Source organism: Fringilla coelebs (assembly GCF_963513975.1).
Source record: "Fringilla coelebs genome assembly, chromosome: 16".
NCBI lineage: Eukaryota > Metazoa > Chordata > Aves > Passeriformes > Fringillidae > Fringilla > Fringilla coelebs.
The window spans coordinates 2,310,640-2,326,783 of NC_140042.1; the positions used below are offsets into that span (position 1 = coordinate 2,310,640).

Here is a 16,144-nt window from a genome sequence, read left to right on the forward strand (position 1 = left end):
AAGCTGCATGTCTTTGTCTTAGTCACCAAACTGTGGGGTGGGTCCTGAGCTGCCAGGTTGTGGGCAGGTGCTGGGATAGCTCCAGGTATTAAAAATGGCAGACCAGAGCAGACACTAACTACTGTGTGAACCACTCCATGCAGCTGAGGAGGTAGCAAGGAGATAACTGTGTAGTCCTGCAGCAAAAGGGGTAAAACCTGGGCTCCAGCCATCTTCAGAAGCACAGAGCATGATGAGCTGAATCTGTGTTTGACAAGCAGCACCAGCCACGGGGTTTTCTGAGCCCTGCTCTGCCCCTGGCAGCACACAGAGCCACCCTCTCGTTTAACCTTCCCACCTTCTCCTTGCTGCCTGCCTGGAGCAGCAGCGCCCCGGCCGGCAGCGTTCCTCAGGAGCTGCCCACAAGCGAGCGTGGCAGCGCCTGTCACCGAGCAAGGAGGGGAATTAATGACTCCTCACTCTGCTGTCACTCCTGTGGAACCATTGATTTCCCTTCCTGCTGGCTGGGGGCTGCTCTGCTCACGCTGCAGAAAGCCGATTGCAAGAAGGGGTGAGAGGATGAGGCTCCCAGGCATACGGAGCCCCCGCCAGCCTTGTGCTTGCTGAGCTGGAAACCTGCTGTTATCTCGGGGGTGGTTTGATGGAGAGTGTTCCTCTCCTGAGCTGCTGCCTTGTGCCAGCAGCTCACAGGTTCCTGCCACTGAGCTTGCAGGTACCGAAGCTTTCAGGCATGATATGCTACGATGATTTGGTTCAATCAGCTCACAACTGATCCATAACCCCTCGTGACCAGGTCTGAGTTGTCTGCATGGGCTTTGTGCCAATGTGATGGAAGAGAACAGGGCTTTGGATGCTTTTCCAGACTCAAGAAGTAGCTTTTATTTGCAGTTTATGGCGGATGGAAGAAATGTGAATTTGGACTGAAATGTCCCAGGCAGCTTGGCCATAGAGAGGCCCCGGTTCCTGCTGGGGGCTGTCCTGCGTGCCCCAGCTGAGGCAGCTCCCCAGCTCTATTCTTTATGCTCCAGGATCACTGTGCTATCCAGCTCCTTCTGCAGAGCGTTGGTGAAGCAAATGATCTTTTCAATAGTGGCACGGTTTCTGTCGCTCTCGGTTTGGAAAGCCTGGACAGATTGAAACCAAGCAGTGAATCTGCAGGCGTGTCAAGGTCCAGCAAAGATCTGGGAGTGTCTCTCCTCACAGTCTCCCTGCCACTTGGGCCAGACCTGTCAGTGCCCCATCCCCCTGAGTGTGAGGGTCTCTTACCTTCTCTAACACTGACTTCTGCCACTGGTAGGTGTTGGAGAGCATGTCGCTCTCACGCTTATCAATCTTGCGCAGGCGGATGCTGTGGGACACGTCGATGATGTTGACAACGGTGGTTTTGTCCTCAAAGAGCTGGGAGGTAACGTGACAGGATGAGAGGAGGGGTGACACACAATGAACGAGCAGCACAGCAGTGCTCAGAGGGAGAAACCCTCTGTCTCAACCTGCCAAATCCCTTCTCATTGGGATGAATCCAGGGCTCTACCCTTGGCCTTGCTGCGGTGTCATGGGGCATTATCCCTAACACAGGTGGGGAAACAGAGGCAGCACCCTCGGCCCCACGTGCTGGAATGGGGAGATCAGTGCAAGCAGGGCTGCTGTGCAGCTGGTGTGGAAGAAAGGCTGTATGTGCTCCAGCATGCCTGGAAATGGAAAATCACACTTGGAAGGGATTCCTGCACTGCTGGCACTGGCTGTAAATCTTCATTTTTGGAGAGTCCCAGCTTCTAATGGAAGCAGTGACTTCCCTAGTGGCTCTAAATAGAGGGTGGCTTCGCTAGCCCATAATGAGCCTCCTCCTGCAGCCAAGTGCAGCTGTTGGGTAAATGAATTCCCTTCTCCATGGGAATGGATGGCAGTGAAGCAAAATGGGTGCACGGCAGCGGTGCGGAACCGCCACCATCTGCACAGGCCATAAAGCAGCAGCTCCCCCGGGGGCTCAGGGGTCTGGTTTGTGTCTGTCAGCTCCTGATTACCTGCAGTGACAGGGGCTGGGATAATCTGGACAGAGCAAAACCACAGCTAATGCAAATTTAAGTAATTTAGCCTCTAAATGAAGGAATTATGGAGGAAAAAAGGGCAGCAGCGTTGCTGAGTGGAGCACTGAAACGATGTTGGTGCTTTTGGAAAGGCTCCTGGGATCTTTGCTTGCACAGCAAGACTGAGGGCTTGGTGGAAGGCTCCATTTAAAGTGTTGTGTCCTGCCTCCAGATCAGCTCATGGGCTCAGGAGCTCCAGGAAGGGATTTTGAAATCACTGAGGCAAACAGAGCCCTGGTGTAAGAAATTCAGAGCAGTGCTGGGATTCTGCTGAGGGAGCAGAGAGAGTGTGAACAAAACCAGCTGTGAGGGAGTGCAGCAAAGATGCTGCCTGAATGCCTGGAAATCAGCCAGAGCAGTGAGTTGTGCTGGAGGCAGGAGAGAGATTTCCTCAGCACCTCTCTTGGGCTGCTGCCACCAGCTCTGGCAGTACCCAGGGAAACCTGCAGTGCAGCTATCCCCCGTCCTAGTCAGTGGAGATGTTCAGAGGCACCGCAGTTCAGCCAAGCAGCTGGACCCTCTAGAAGGAGGTTATGCTGTGGTTCAGGTGTGCCTCTGGCAGCACTGAGCCTCCTGGAAATCCTGTCCCTTCAGAGAAGAGGCTACAGCCTCATTTTCTCGCCTACTCTCTCACAGAGGTGAATTGTTTTGGTGCCCTCACCGTTCGAAGATCATCTGGAAAATCCTCTTCAAGCTCAAAGCGTTCTATTTTCTTCAGGGTGGCGTTGACAATCTCCATCACCCTTTCAAGGTGTAGATTTTCCAGGTCCCGACACTGGCTAAACGTACAGAACGTGGTCAAGGAAAAAGCTGAGCACACCACTCATCTGTGGGGATTAAAGAACCTCCTGGAACTGGGACTGAGTGTCTGCACAGGGGGATTCTGCAGAAAGGAGCCTGGCTGCTCCCAGAAGCTGCTGTGGTGTCAGGATATCAGGATACACACTCTCAGTTCTTCACCACATACCGAGTCTCATCTTTACTGCCAAATATGACAGAGGACTGAGAGAGGACCTAGGATTGCCAGGGAAATTGGAAGAGGCCTCCAGGTGAAAGCTAAGCTCTGAATGCACTGCAATTATTTGCACCAGGCCATCAGATTTCTAGATTTAAAGCAGCGTGACCTGACACTCAAGCACTTCAGTATTCTCATAAAACTTTGCTCAGCACACATCAAAAATACAAAAATGAACACCATTTATAGAGTACTCAACCAGAATTGTAGATATTTCATTTACTGCTGTGGCAGGAATGTACCTAGACAACAGTCTAACCAGATCTTCCCTCTGTTTTGTCTTCTCTGCATGGAGAAGAAAAGCAGATTCCCAACAGGGTGAAAGCTGCCTAAATCCTACAGAATTTCAGCACAGTAGAATTTAGATCTTTCTGTGCTCTCCAGAGTCTCCCCATAAAGAAGATAGGCGCCTTAAATAACTGTTCCTCAAGGCCGGGAAAAGATATTTTCTATTGATTAAAATTTAAAAAATAAAGTTTTTATACTGGAGGCTCATTTTTGGATTTAGAGGTGAGGTGTAGGTGCATGTCTGGGAGGTCCAGGCCGACCTACTGTGAAAAGGATATATCCCTTGAATGTTTTCAGTGAATGTTGATGCTATGACATCAATGCTTCTTTTAAAATCCTGTAACAGGTCCTTAACAGAGGGGAAAAATAGGAAATACCACAATGAAAACTTGCACAAACATAACAGGGAGTCAGAGAGTCTAGGAGGAATCTACAACTTATTGTAATTTGGACTTACTGCTGTTATTAGCACAGTCAGGACTGAACTGCCTCAAGCATTTAAAGTGTCTGGAGTAAGCCAGGGGATCCTTTGTCACCTAAGCAGTGCCTGGAGAGGGCTGCATTCCCATCCCCTGCCTCCTTGTCCTTGCCTGTATGAAGAGCCTCTTGTCAGAATCACAACCCCTGCCTGGGCTTTACTGCAGCTCTTGGTTTAGTCCTCAGAAATTAAAATTGCAGCTGCCTGTTCCCTCTCTCAGAAATGGCTGATGGAGAATCTGTGAAGTGTTGCACTTAAATGTCTTGGTAGCTGAATCCTGCAAATCCAGCAGGGCACACAGGGAGAAATGTTTCTGCTCATCCCATCAGATATGTAAGGGCCAACTCAGAAAACACTAAAAAGGCACAATCCTGATGCAGTGAGGATCCATTTTGAGCTGCTGCTTTCTGCCATCCATGCTCACAAAACTAAACTGCTGCACACAGGCCACAGCTCCTGCCTGCTCCTTTTTAAACAGATTATTTTGGGTTTTTTCCTTCGATGAAGATGCTCATCAGCAGCCCTGCCCTAGTTCCTGAGGAAAAGTCTGGGGAGGAAAAGCCAGCTATTATGCAAGCAAATGCAGCAAGCTGAGCAGGAATGTGTATAATCTTATAGCAAAGATCAGCTTCAAAGAATGACACCTCTAGAATTCCAAATGCATACCCCATGCTATGCAGCAACTTGTGCAGAGCTATAAAGTGATTGCACAACCTCCCTGCCTCTAAAGTGTGGGAAATCAGCTTGGAGAGATGTGATGGACATTCTGTGTTCTGCTCTGAGAAACAGAAATCTGCTGCAAGGCATCAATGTCCAGGGCCTGATCTCACTCCCATTAACTTTGAAGAGAGAAAGAAAAAGATGGGGACAAAACATTTTCCTGAGTGGAAGTCCTGTGCCCCCCTCTTGGTGAGCAAGCTGCTCCACAGGGCTGCAGTGGCAGAGAGGTGACCCCACAGCATTCTGGCTGTGAGGTCCCACAGGTGTGAGCTTGGATCTCACCTCCAGGTCGTTGGATACCAGTGCTTCCAAGGTCATCAGTGCATCCCACAGCTGATGGATCTCCTCCTTGCCCTGGGCTCGTTTAGAGTCAGCAATTTCACCACTCCCGTCCTGATAAAGCTCATCCAGCCTCTAAACACAGAGATACATGAATTATAGTTTGTGTTCAGCACTCCATTGCAATTTAATTAACTTGTTACATGTGTGAGAAAAGTTCCTGCTGCTGATTAGCTGACATGAAATGTGATGATTCAGGGAAGTCTCCAGATTTACATAGTGGGTAGTCAACAGTTCTGAGGTTTGCTAATGCAGGGGGAGGGGGAAAACTCTTCCTCATCCTCCACTCAGCAGAAGACTTTGCTCCTTCTATGCTTCCCTTCATTTCCAGAAAAAAAGAACAATATTTAATTATTGACATTGCTGGCTGTGGAGAAGAAATTAACAATTGCTTTGGAGAAAGAAAGGCAGGTGTAAATCCCAATCCACTTCCTGCCAAGGAGAATCTTGACTGACTTCCAGTGGGGTCAGGATTTAGTATTCTGAATATGGAATACCTATCATTGCCTGCCTTCCTCTTACAGCAAGGATTTATTGCCCTTCAGAATTATGTATTGATGTCACTTTTGTATCAGGCAAGATTTATGTTTGCTTGGTTAAAAAAAAAAAATCCCCTTGTGCTGAATGTGTTATTTTCAAGTCTGTTTAAAATCAGTTAACAATCAACTGTTTAAAAAAGGAGGGAAAATATATATGTCTTATTATGTCTGATCCACTTCTTCTGAGAGGAAATGGAATGGAGTGAAATAAGGAATTCTGTTAAAAACCCCTGCCAAGGCCTAAGTCTGGAAATGGGGTGGATTACCCAAACTTTGCAGTTTAAAAGGGGGAAGGGGAGAGCAAGGTGTCTTCTTTTCTAATGTAAACGAGTTAGGAGGCTCAAAAGGCTCCAGAGCCACTCAAGCTGCACCTCTGGGAGCAATAACTTCAAAGTTCAAGGCCTTTAATCCTCCATAACCAACTTCAGAGAACGCAGTGATTTTACAGGTTACCCAAGTTTACATGAAAGGATTACAGACAGACAAACAGCCCTAAGAACAGCTCACAGCCTGCAGTCTGCTGGGACCTCTGTGCCTTTTGAACTCCTCCAGCAATTTTAAATGATGGGGAAATGATGTGAAAACACTGTGTTGGGTTTTGATACGAACTCCTCTAATATTTATATTAAAACTGGCATGCTGAACCCTGTGTCCTGTTTATAGAGAATCAGAGAATCCCAGAATGGTTTGGGTTGAGAAAGACCTTAAAGATCATCCAGTCACACCCCCTGCCATGGGCAGGGACACCTTCCACTATCCCAGGTGGCTCTAAGCCCGTCCAACCTGGCCTTGGACACTTCCAGGGATCCAGGGGCAGCCACAGCTTCTATGGGAATCTGCCAGGACCTCCCCAGCCACACAGAGAAGGATTTCTTCCTAATATTTAATCTAATTTCTTCCTAATATCCCATCTAAGCTGCCCCTCCTTCAGCTTTAGGCCAATCCCCCTTGTCACCCCTTGCAGCCCAATCCATGGCTGAGCCTGTAGGTCAGACAGAGGGGAAGGGGAAAATCTGGCCTCAGCTGTGTATCTTTGGGTTTTGTTGTTGTTTTGCAGGGTTTGTTTTGCTGGTTTAGGGTTTTTTTTCATGGAAGATAGAGCGAGATTTCAAGCACAAGTAAACCGAATATTCAAATCAAACTTCTGGTTGGAACGAAATGCTCTTTAAGGTCCCTTCCAAGCCAAACCATTCTGCAGTTCTGTGACTCTGGTACTGCTGCCAGCTCCTAAAGCTGCTGGATGCAGATTTCCAACATGAGTCAGCAGGGTTCAAGGCCCTGGGAGCAGAGTGACTCAGCAGCTGTCAGCCTGTGACAGGCACTGAAATAAAAGTGACCTGGTTTCCAGCGGGAGCCAGCGCTTGTGACTCTGCTGGTGTCACTTGTCAGGGACTTGCTCTCTCAGCTGACAGTGTTACCAGGCTTTAGCCCTCCCTTATTTATTTTTTTTCCTGTGGAAACAAAATCATGATCCATCTATTATACATGGTTAGAAAGGGATCCAGCTAGAAGCTACGCCCTGAGCAGCCACAATGGGTGGCTGTAGTTGAGCAGAATGAAAAGAGAGTTTCTGCTTTAAAGGACTAGAAATACATTAAAATAACTTCCTCTAATTTTTTTGGTTATAGTTCTTTGAGCTGTTGTTGAGAAAATGAACTGAAGCAGAAAATTACTTGAAAATAAACTGAATACCCTGCAATTTCCTTCCTTTTCTTCCTGGTTTTTCAATGAAGGAAGAATTATTGGAGCTTCAAAAAGAAGGAGAGTAGCAGGAAACATCTATCTATCCGCCTTAAAAATCAACTTTATAAAAATATGTAAACTAAAAGGAAGGTTGAGCATTTCCATTTTCTTAAATATTGGTGACTTTAATGGTATAGGATGTAGAGAAATCACATATCAAACAAACAAAAGTATAACATTACCCTTTGGTTCCGACTCTCAAAGTCTGAGATTATTCTCTTGCTTTCTTGCTGGTTGGCTGCCAGAATTTCGTGGAGTCTTTTGTAGAATTTAGAGACCTCAGCTTCTCGTTTTTCATACTCTTCCAGTCCATAGTTATACAGGTTCTCACAAACTAAGACAAACTCCTCCTTGTATGTGACAGCAGAGTCAAGGTCTTTTGCTTGTTCAGTGGAGCAACACGTTATGTTCCTTCTGCCTCTGCAAATCTGAGCAACAAGAGCTACGAGCTACTTTTATGTAAACTCTGTGGCTCTTGCTGGGAGCTGCCAAATATTCTGTCTGGGGCAGGACTGGGTCACCCATTCACGTTTCCTGCAGAGGATTTTGCTGCCTTAAGGGTATGGAGAAAGCTGTGGCAACTTGAGGGGGGAAAAAGGCCTTGAGAAAGAGAAGAAAATACATTCACTTGTCTGACTCTTCTGACACAGCAGCAGAAGAAAGCCTACAACCCTATCTGTCTTCACAAGTGTGAGCACAGTGCCTGTGTAGTTAATAAATACAGCTCTGGAGCCCACAGCCAGAGCACAGAATAAACTACTGACTTGGTAGCATCACAAAAATAACGTCAATTTTTCTTCTGCTATTATCTTGGCAATGGAATTGTTTCTGGAGTCTATTGTAGTTAAGCCGTGATGCATTTTTCCCCAACAGTGTAATGCAATTTTAAGGAAGGTCAAGTTACTGGCCTTGACAATACTCTATTAATCTGAATGAGAAAAGAAAAAAGAACAAAAAATAAAAAAGTGTCTGCTTTCTGCTCCCCTGTGTAGGAGCAATGATCAGAAAAATGTGCTGGCCTGGAAACTTCCCGTTGCCAGTTCTGGCAGGTTGTGAGATATGTGACTTGTATCCTTCTGATGAGTCTGTTCCTATCTCCTACCACTTCAATTTCAACATGATTTTAGCAACTGTGCTCTTACAATCTAACAGAGATTTATCTTCCAGCTCATTTTAAACTTTAAGTGGATTCCAGACTTAAAGAAAGTACAAAGTCTTGATTCTTGAAGGGTCAGGAAAGGAGGCTACAAAAATCATGTTTGATTCAAGGGAAGGAAAAGGAATATGGTAATTACAACGGTGAGAATTTAAAAAGCTGGGATCTCATGACCTGTTGGGGATAGAAACGAGTGGTTTTACAAATGGGATGTCTCAAGCTGGGCTGGCCAGCTTGTCAGTAATATAAACCATTTGTTTGGAGCCCTCGTATTTCACAAGATATCATGCCTTAAAGCTGTCAGTGGTCTCACAGCCTTGTAGTGTAACTTTTGGTACCGTTCCAAAATTGAACACAGACTGTCTCAGATCTTAGATCAATGTAGCTTTCAGCTCTGGACAAAAGCAACAGATGAAGAGTCCCTGTGGATGCACTTCCTTCTTAACTCAAGGCATTACCTGTTAGCTGTAGGTATTCCAAACCCAGGAAGGATATGCCTGCAGCAGGTCCTCCACTCCAGGGAGGGAAACCAGTTTGGCAGCTTCTCCATCGTCTTCATGCAGACTGTCATACAGGAATGATCCATTCAGGTACTCAACAAAGGCTGCCTTTGAAGAGAAACAGAACAAAATAAGTAAGATAGAGATGCCAGCCTGCTTGCAGTCCTGGGGATGTGTCTCTCCTGTAAGCACCTCAGCAGCAGCAGAACAAGGGTGCAGACACAGTGACATGAACACAGCAGAAACACCAAGCAAGCCACGAAAGCACCTTGGAGTGAAACCCATCCCAGGGGCTGAAAACACTGTTTAATCTTGCATCAGATCCCTGAATCATAAAATGGTTTGGGCTGGAAGGGACATCAAGGATCACCCAGTCACACTCCCTGCCATGGGCAGAGACACCTTCCACTCTCCCAGGTTGCTCCAAGCCCCATCCAATCTGGCCTGGAACTCTTCAGGGATGGGGCAGCCACAGCTTCTCTGGGCAATCTGTCCCTCTTGCCAGTATAAGACATTACCACATACAAACACTCCCTGCAAAGCTATTTAGCCTCTCAGATACGGACTTGGTGACCTCTGGGGAGGTACAAAGGGCAGAGTTGCAGCATCCTCTCTGGCACCAAAGACTAAACTTAAGCCACTCTGATCTTCCAGAGGTCTGGAATACAGAGCCAGGCTGTGATTGAAAGCACCATTCCAGCTGGTCTTGCTTTCAGCCCAGTCACAGGACTACAGTGATCTCCAAAAGTCCTGGAGAGTTTAACCATAAAACTAATGAAAAGCTTAACCATAAAACTAATGAAAAGCTTAACCATAAAACTAATGAAAAGCTTGACTTAGTGTGAAGGAGAAAAAAAAGTCACTTCACCATGAAAATGTTAACACTTCCCTCAGACCTGTAATTTTCCTAATCTCACGTCAGGCTGATAAGCTCCCTGGGTATGATTTACTATTTAGCTTTGCAGGGTCTCTATCTGTAGTTTCATTGCTCAGCCCAAAGAATTATGTTTCCCCACATCATGTGTATTCCACAGCAGCTCCTGTTTCTACCCAAAAGATAAGATTCAGAGATCACAGAGATTAATCTGAGCCTTAGTTTTAGCAGAGTCGATGTTAACCCCTCATTAAATCTTCAAGCAGGGAGAAGACAAGTCAATATGTGTTGTGCTTCTTTCTCCTGGGACAATACAAAACCAGCCAGAGAAAACTTACCTGCTGGTACTCCAGATCTTTCTGCTTTGCATCTTCTGCCTCCTGCAGAGCAAGGACCTCAGCCTCCTTTTGCTCCAATGGCTTAGTAAGATGTTGATACTTTAAAGCTGCAGCTTCTCTCTGAGAAATATAAATAAAATATTTGTATTAGATTAGCCAACATTGATCAATGAGTCAGGGTATAAGCGACTGATCTTTCTAGAACGTGCACCAGAGTGGCATCTGCCTCTCCATTTCCTCATGGGCTTTTTATTAAACTGCTTATGAAGTTTCTAATCTAATCCTCCTCCCATTTTTTGCTGGCATATTTCTCTGCTTCTGCATTCAATGCATCTGAGATAATTCAGTCCCAGGAAGCTTTTCTCTCCCCATTTTCTCATCTTTAGAGGCTTTTGGGTTTTTTTCCTCTTTTAGCAGGAAGTTCTATTTTGACTTCTAGAATTTGAGCTCCAGTTTGATCAGTCAGCAAGGTTAATTCATTTTCTAGGGAGGAGAAGATTCTTTGGAGGAGTGGATGGCAAGGTAGCACCAGGGGCAAGAACCTCATTAGCTTGAAACTGAAGCTTGACAAATTTAAGTATGCAATTCTCAGACATCCCTGATGAGCAGGGACTGCATTCCATGACCTGGAGAGCCCTTCCAGTCCTATGGTAAGAGCAATGTACATTCCAAGTACAGCTCCTGCTCCGTGCCAAGCAAATTTACAATTAATCATGTTCTTTGGTTACTAAAAAAAACCCAAACAAACCCTGAACAAAAACTCCCATCTTTGTTCCTTTGAGCCCTGGGATGACAAAGCAGCTCCACAGGTTACTGGTGAGGATGAAGTGTCTTATTCTCAGAAATCAAAAGTGGGAAGTGCATCCAGGCAGCTGCTTTCCTGGATTGTCAGGCTGCTACTGAAACAAATCACTCTGTGAGCAGCAGGACCACCAAGGCTCCTTCCCCCTGGATCCATGTCTCCAGACTGATTTCCTCTGAGATTCTCTAAGAAGACTTGCACTCACACTGCAGCCCCTCTGTGGCAACACGAACCAGGCCCCTCTCCCACACACAGCTGCTGGTTTTCACAAAATCTGTGAAGACATCATGCTTCTGACACCTCTACCTCTCTGTCAGATTTGACAGAATTTGGCCTACAGGTTCACAGCTGTTATGTGGAAGCAGAACAAACACTGTGTGTTTCTGTGAGCCTGATTTCTGCAGGGAACCTGCCCCCAGTGCTGGAATATTGCTGGCACACCAACAAAGCAGAGGCTCTGTAAGATGCTGTTGCCTGATTTCCCAATCAGGGAATGCAGAAATCTCACCGTGGATTTTCTCACGAGCTTGAAGTCCAAGTACACCAGGCTGGGAAGATGAGCAACAACAAACAGCCCGTAGTGCTCTTTACTGCAGAAAGGGTTCCCACTGAGGTTCAGTGTCTGTAAGCTTTTTAACCTCCTGAGGTAGATAACCTGTGCCAAAGGGAAAGAGCTCTGTATTTCCCAGGGCTGGGGAAACACAGCCTTGGAATTTATTGCTTTTATTACAGTTGAGTTGCAATATGTATTCTGCTCTGCTGCCAAATTCACATGACAGTCAATTATGAGTTTCTAATGGTTTTGGGAAAGGAAATACTTAAATTCACCTTGGCAGCATCTAGACAATGGGTGGAGAGAGAAGGCAGATGGGGTGCACAAATCACAGGTCCTGAATTGGTAAGATGCCCTCAAAAGAACCCCAAATAAATCCTAGCCTCCCCTCTTTTCTCATATGTAGCCACTTATTCCTTTTCTAGCTTTCATGGGAGGCAATAAGAATTTTGCCATGGCTGAGAGCAGTCACAGAACTGGGCCCCCATGAGTCAATAATCTAAAAGAAAAATGGCTGCAGTAAGCACTTAACACCAGAGGACCAAAACCATAGCTCAGACTGCTCAGAAATCCTAAGGAGAATTTCATCACCTAAGGGGGGCCTTGGACACAATGGCCAATGGCTGTTCTAGAATATCTGATCCTGCAGCAGGGAATATTTGCAAAGCCAGGGAACACTCACATCTTCCAGAATGGTCAGGTTGTTCTTCCCTATGGAGAAAATCTGCAGCTCTTGCAATGTGTCCATGTGCTCAATTTTAGATATTCTGTTATTGTAGAGACTGAGGTCCTGCAGTTTGACAAGAGTATCCAGGCCCTCAATTACTTCAATATTGTTGAAGGACAGGTCTGGGGAAGAATTTAGAAATCAAACATTAAATTATTTCTTGCAGAACACCCTGATTCTGCTCTTTAGTTCTGGATGTAGGAGTTTATGTACAGATTTTTCTCAGGGGTTGTGCAGGTCCCACAGGAAAAGCTCAGTATTAAATCATCCTTTATTCCCATTTCCTCCTTGCAATTGTCTGTGCAGCTTTAAAATGAGAGGAAAAGCTGAAGTTAGCCCATGCAGAGTCCACATCCACAGCCTGAAAGGGACTTCTGCCTTATGGGGAAACACAAAACAAGAGGTGAGGAAATGCCCTTGGAGGTGAATTCTGACACTGTCTTGTTTCTTGCAGACTCTGTCCTGCCACAGTGGTGGTCCCTCCCACAGGACCAAGATAAGGCAGCTCCATGTCAGTGGAGTTATGCAAAGGCTCACTTTAGCTGTTTCACTGATTGAAATGTCCTCTTCCCCTGCCAGAACATCTGTCCTAACACCTACACTCCCCATGACTAAGGGCAGGGTCTGCCTGAGGATTAGTACTGAGCAAGCCAAGAGCCCAAAACCAGTTTATGAGGTCTCCTGGGTGGCTGAGACACTTGTACAGCAGCAGCTGAGCCACTGCAGCCTTTGGGCAAACAAAATATGAGAGTGTGCTTCAACACACTGTGCTCACACTGATCACTTGGTGATTCACAAGAGCCTCAGTCATCTCTGGAGCAGAACTGTGCAGACAACTGGGTGGAATAACCCATTAGACATTTCACAACGTGCTTACGAGCTCCAGCCCTGCATGCTGAGGATAGATTTAGGATTCCAGCCAGCAACGTGGCTGCAGTTCCAGGGAATGCTCTCAGCTGTGCATTTGTGTAGCTGCAAGCAGTCACACAAGGCCACAAGGATGGGCACTCCTTGGGACAATGATGACACCCAGCCCTTAAGGATATAGGGGTTGTAGGCATTGAAATGCCTGCAGCAGCTTTGAAAACAGAATTCAGGCTTCTAAATCACAGAGGTGTTTCCATAAATATTCCTGAAAGTCACCCCTAAACACAATGGAAACCTTGGAAACAACATTGAAACCTCAGCTTCCTGTTCCTGCCACACCAAATGAAACCCAGTTTTTAAACATTTGAAGGATTGTTTTGCAGCTCTGATACTCAGGCATTTTGACATTTGACAGTCAAATAAGGAGACATGCAGACAGCTGACAGCCTTCCCAGGGTAAGCTCCTATCAGTCGTGTTTGAGAAGGAAGGTGACATGCTGGTTTATCTCAGATTGCTTTGCACCTGCAAAGGCATCCACCCTCCCCTGCCTGTATCTCACCAAGCCATACAAGGTGAACCAGACTCTCCAGACCTTCTATCTTCTCAATGACGTTGTTGTCCAGCTGCAGTTTAGTCAGATTCTCTAATGGCCACAGATTAGCAATCTGCAGGATGTCTAAAGCCACAGGAAAAAAGACAAAAATAGGAAAGAAAATTGCTTTTCACGTGAGCCAGCTTTGTTCTAGCAGACACGCTGCCTTGCACAAGGAAAACACGTCCAGTCTTGCCTCCAGAAGGATTTTCAGCGTGTGATGAGTGCCCTGGAGGGCTCAGAGGTGCAGTGGCTGGAGGAGATTCCAATGGAAGAGCCCACCTGACCTCAGGGTCCTGCTCAGCACACACTGCCCATCAGCGGGGTGTGCAGGGGATGCTGAGTGTGGCCCTGACCTTCACTTCCCTCCCCAGCTGCAAGCAGGAGGTTTGGGATGAGCCTCTGCTTTTCCCTGCATTTGCAGTCCAGCAGTGCCCAGCTCCTGTCAGTGACTCTCTTGCTCCTGGAATTCTCAGCACAGGAGAGGAAGTTGGAGTCTTCTCTTTCTGTGAAGGCTGCAGTTTAGAACTAATCAATATCCCTGCATTTAGTTTCCTCCAAAAACAGAATCACAAGGGCAGGCTGTTGGTCACCACAGCAAAGGATCAGGAGCAAGGTGACAGGAAATATAGAATATTCTCACTCCCGTTTCTCTTTCCCCTGCAATGCCTTCCCAGGAGATTTCTTCTGCTGTCCTGCTACCCTTATTTAGTGAGGGCACCATAAACCATGCACAAAATATTCCCACAGTTCTGGATTTTGGATTTGCAAACAAATCTATGCAGGATCAGGCCAAGGGAGTCTTTTCCAAGAAAATCAACTCATACACACATTATTTTACTGGAGCACACAAAGAATAATCAACTAAAATTACCCCCCTCCCTCAAATACTCAAATATTGGGCCAAATGTTCTTCCTTTCCATTTTTTTTTTTTTTTTTGAGTGCAAATTGATGACAGGTTTGCCAGTAAGGGGCAAGCCATGGTAATGGTGTGGATGAGCAGAGAATGCCATCAGACTGGACTGTAAGCACCATCACCTCCCCAGCAGCTCTCACACAACCTCCAGCCGCGGCAGAGCCTGCCCAGGGCTGGATTTGGCCACGAACTGAGGGGCCCGGCAGGGCTGTGGCCTGTAGGTGTCACCACAATATAAATGTTAAATGAGAACAGCAGTGACAATGAGAGGGGGGAGCGAAGCAGCTCTGAAATCACCCAGCTCCCTCTGACGAAGCTGCTTTGTGCAGGTATGAGCAGAAGTCCAAGTCCAGATGTTAATTTTCACATGATAAATCCCAGCTAATAATGGTTGCTTAATTGCCCACTTATTCCATCACCTTGTAGCAAAAATATGAATATATTCTGATACTCACTTTTAAAACTAAATTGTATCTCTGTCACAAACTTAACGTTAATACTTTCCTTTCTGGCAATATCTCCAAGGTCCTCTGGACACTTCTCTTCAATGGCTTTCTGAAGCATTTCATCATCAATAACGTTTGGCTCAATATTATTGAAAAACTGAGTCATTGTGAGACGGAGTCAGGCTTAAAGGACAGAAAAGAAAATAAATTAAATCACTGTCTGGCAGTGATTATAAAAATGAAAACGAAAATAAATTAAATCACTTTCCAGCAGTCATAGAATCACAGAATCACAGAATAGTTTGGGTGGGAAGGAACCTTAAAGCTCATCTCATTCCACCCCTGCCATGGGCAGGGACATTTTCCACTATCCCAGGTTGCTCCAAGCCCCATCCAACCTGGCCTTGGACATTTCCAGGGATGGGGAATCCACAGCTTCTCTTGTCAGCCTGTTCCAACGCTTGACAACCCTTTCAGTGAAGAAAATTTCCATGGAAATTTAAATATCCCTAATGTTGCCCTGGAGGCAATGAGACTATTTGTCTTTTTCAAACTGTGCAGAGTTAATGAATCGCTGTGAAAGACTTGAATCTCCAAACTTTTGCTTGTGTAAGATGTTTATAATTACAGAGTAAGTTCTGATTTATTTTTGCATAGGACAGAGATGATAAATGTCAGAATTTGGAGAGTTCTGTTCTTGTTATGGCATTTCATTAACAAACTAAACCTCTCTGTGGCTGTGTGCAGCACAGACCAAGGAGCAGCAGGCTCTGGATTTATCCACCCTTGAGCTTCCTCTCTCTCTTTCTTGTACAATCACAGAATTATTTGGGTTGGGAAGGACCTTAAAGCTCATCTCGTTCTACCCCTGCCACGGGCAGGGACACCTTCCACTGTCCCAGGCTGCTGCAAGCCCCAGCCTGGCCCTGGGCACTCCAGGGATGTGCACTGGTCCCGTCTCTCCGGCCAGTGCCGGTTCCAGCCCCCCCGGCCCGGTGGGTGGGAAGGGGCCGCCGCCTCCCGCTCCCGGACCCACCGAGGCCCAGATCCCGGCCCGTCAGGCCTCTCACCGCAGGTCCCCAGGGGTCTGGGTCGGCTCCCGGGTCCCGTTCCCGCTTCCCACTTCCCGGTTCTCGGTTCCCATTCCCCGTTCCCGTTCCCCGTT

The 16,144-nt window shown here is 46.5% G+C and overlaps 1 protein-coding gene across 1 annotated transcript; it reads right to left on the reverse strand.

Moving 5' to 3' along the window:
* Positions 1–1,010: 1,010 nt before the first annotated feature.
* On the reverse strand, positions 1,011–15,145 carry DRC3 (dynein regulatory complex subunit 3; the record flags this gene model as incomplete). Its single annotated transcript, XM_084216244.1, has 13 exons — positions 1,011–1,124; positions 1,267–1,398; positions 2,746–2,863; positions 3,052–3,066; positions 3,359–3,384; positions 4,868–4,999; positions 7,389–7,556; positions 8,851–8,970; positions 10,075–10,194; positions 11,385–11,531; positions 12,112–12,278; positions 13,584–13,700; positions 14,989–15,145. 13 exons carry the CDS (start codon positions 15,143–15,145, stop codon positions 1,011–1,013), a joined length of 1,533 nt encoding a protein of 510 aa, XP_084072370.1.
* Positions 15,146–16,144: the final 999 nt, after the last annotated feature.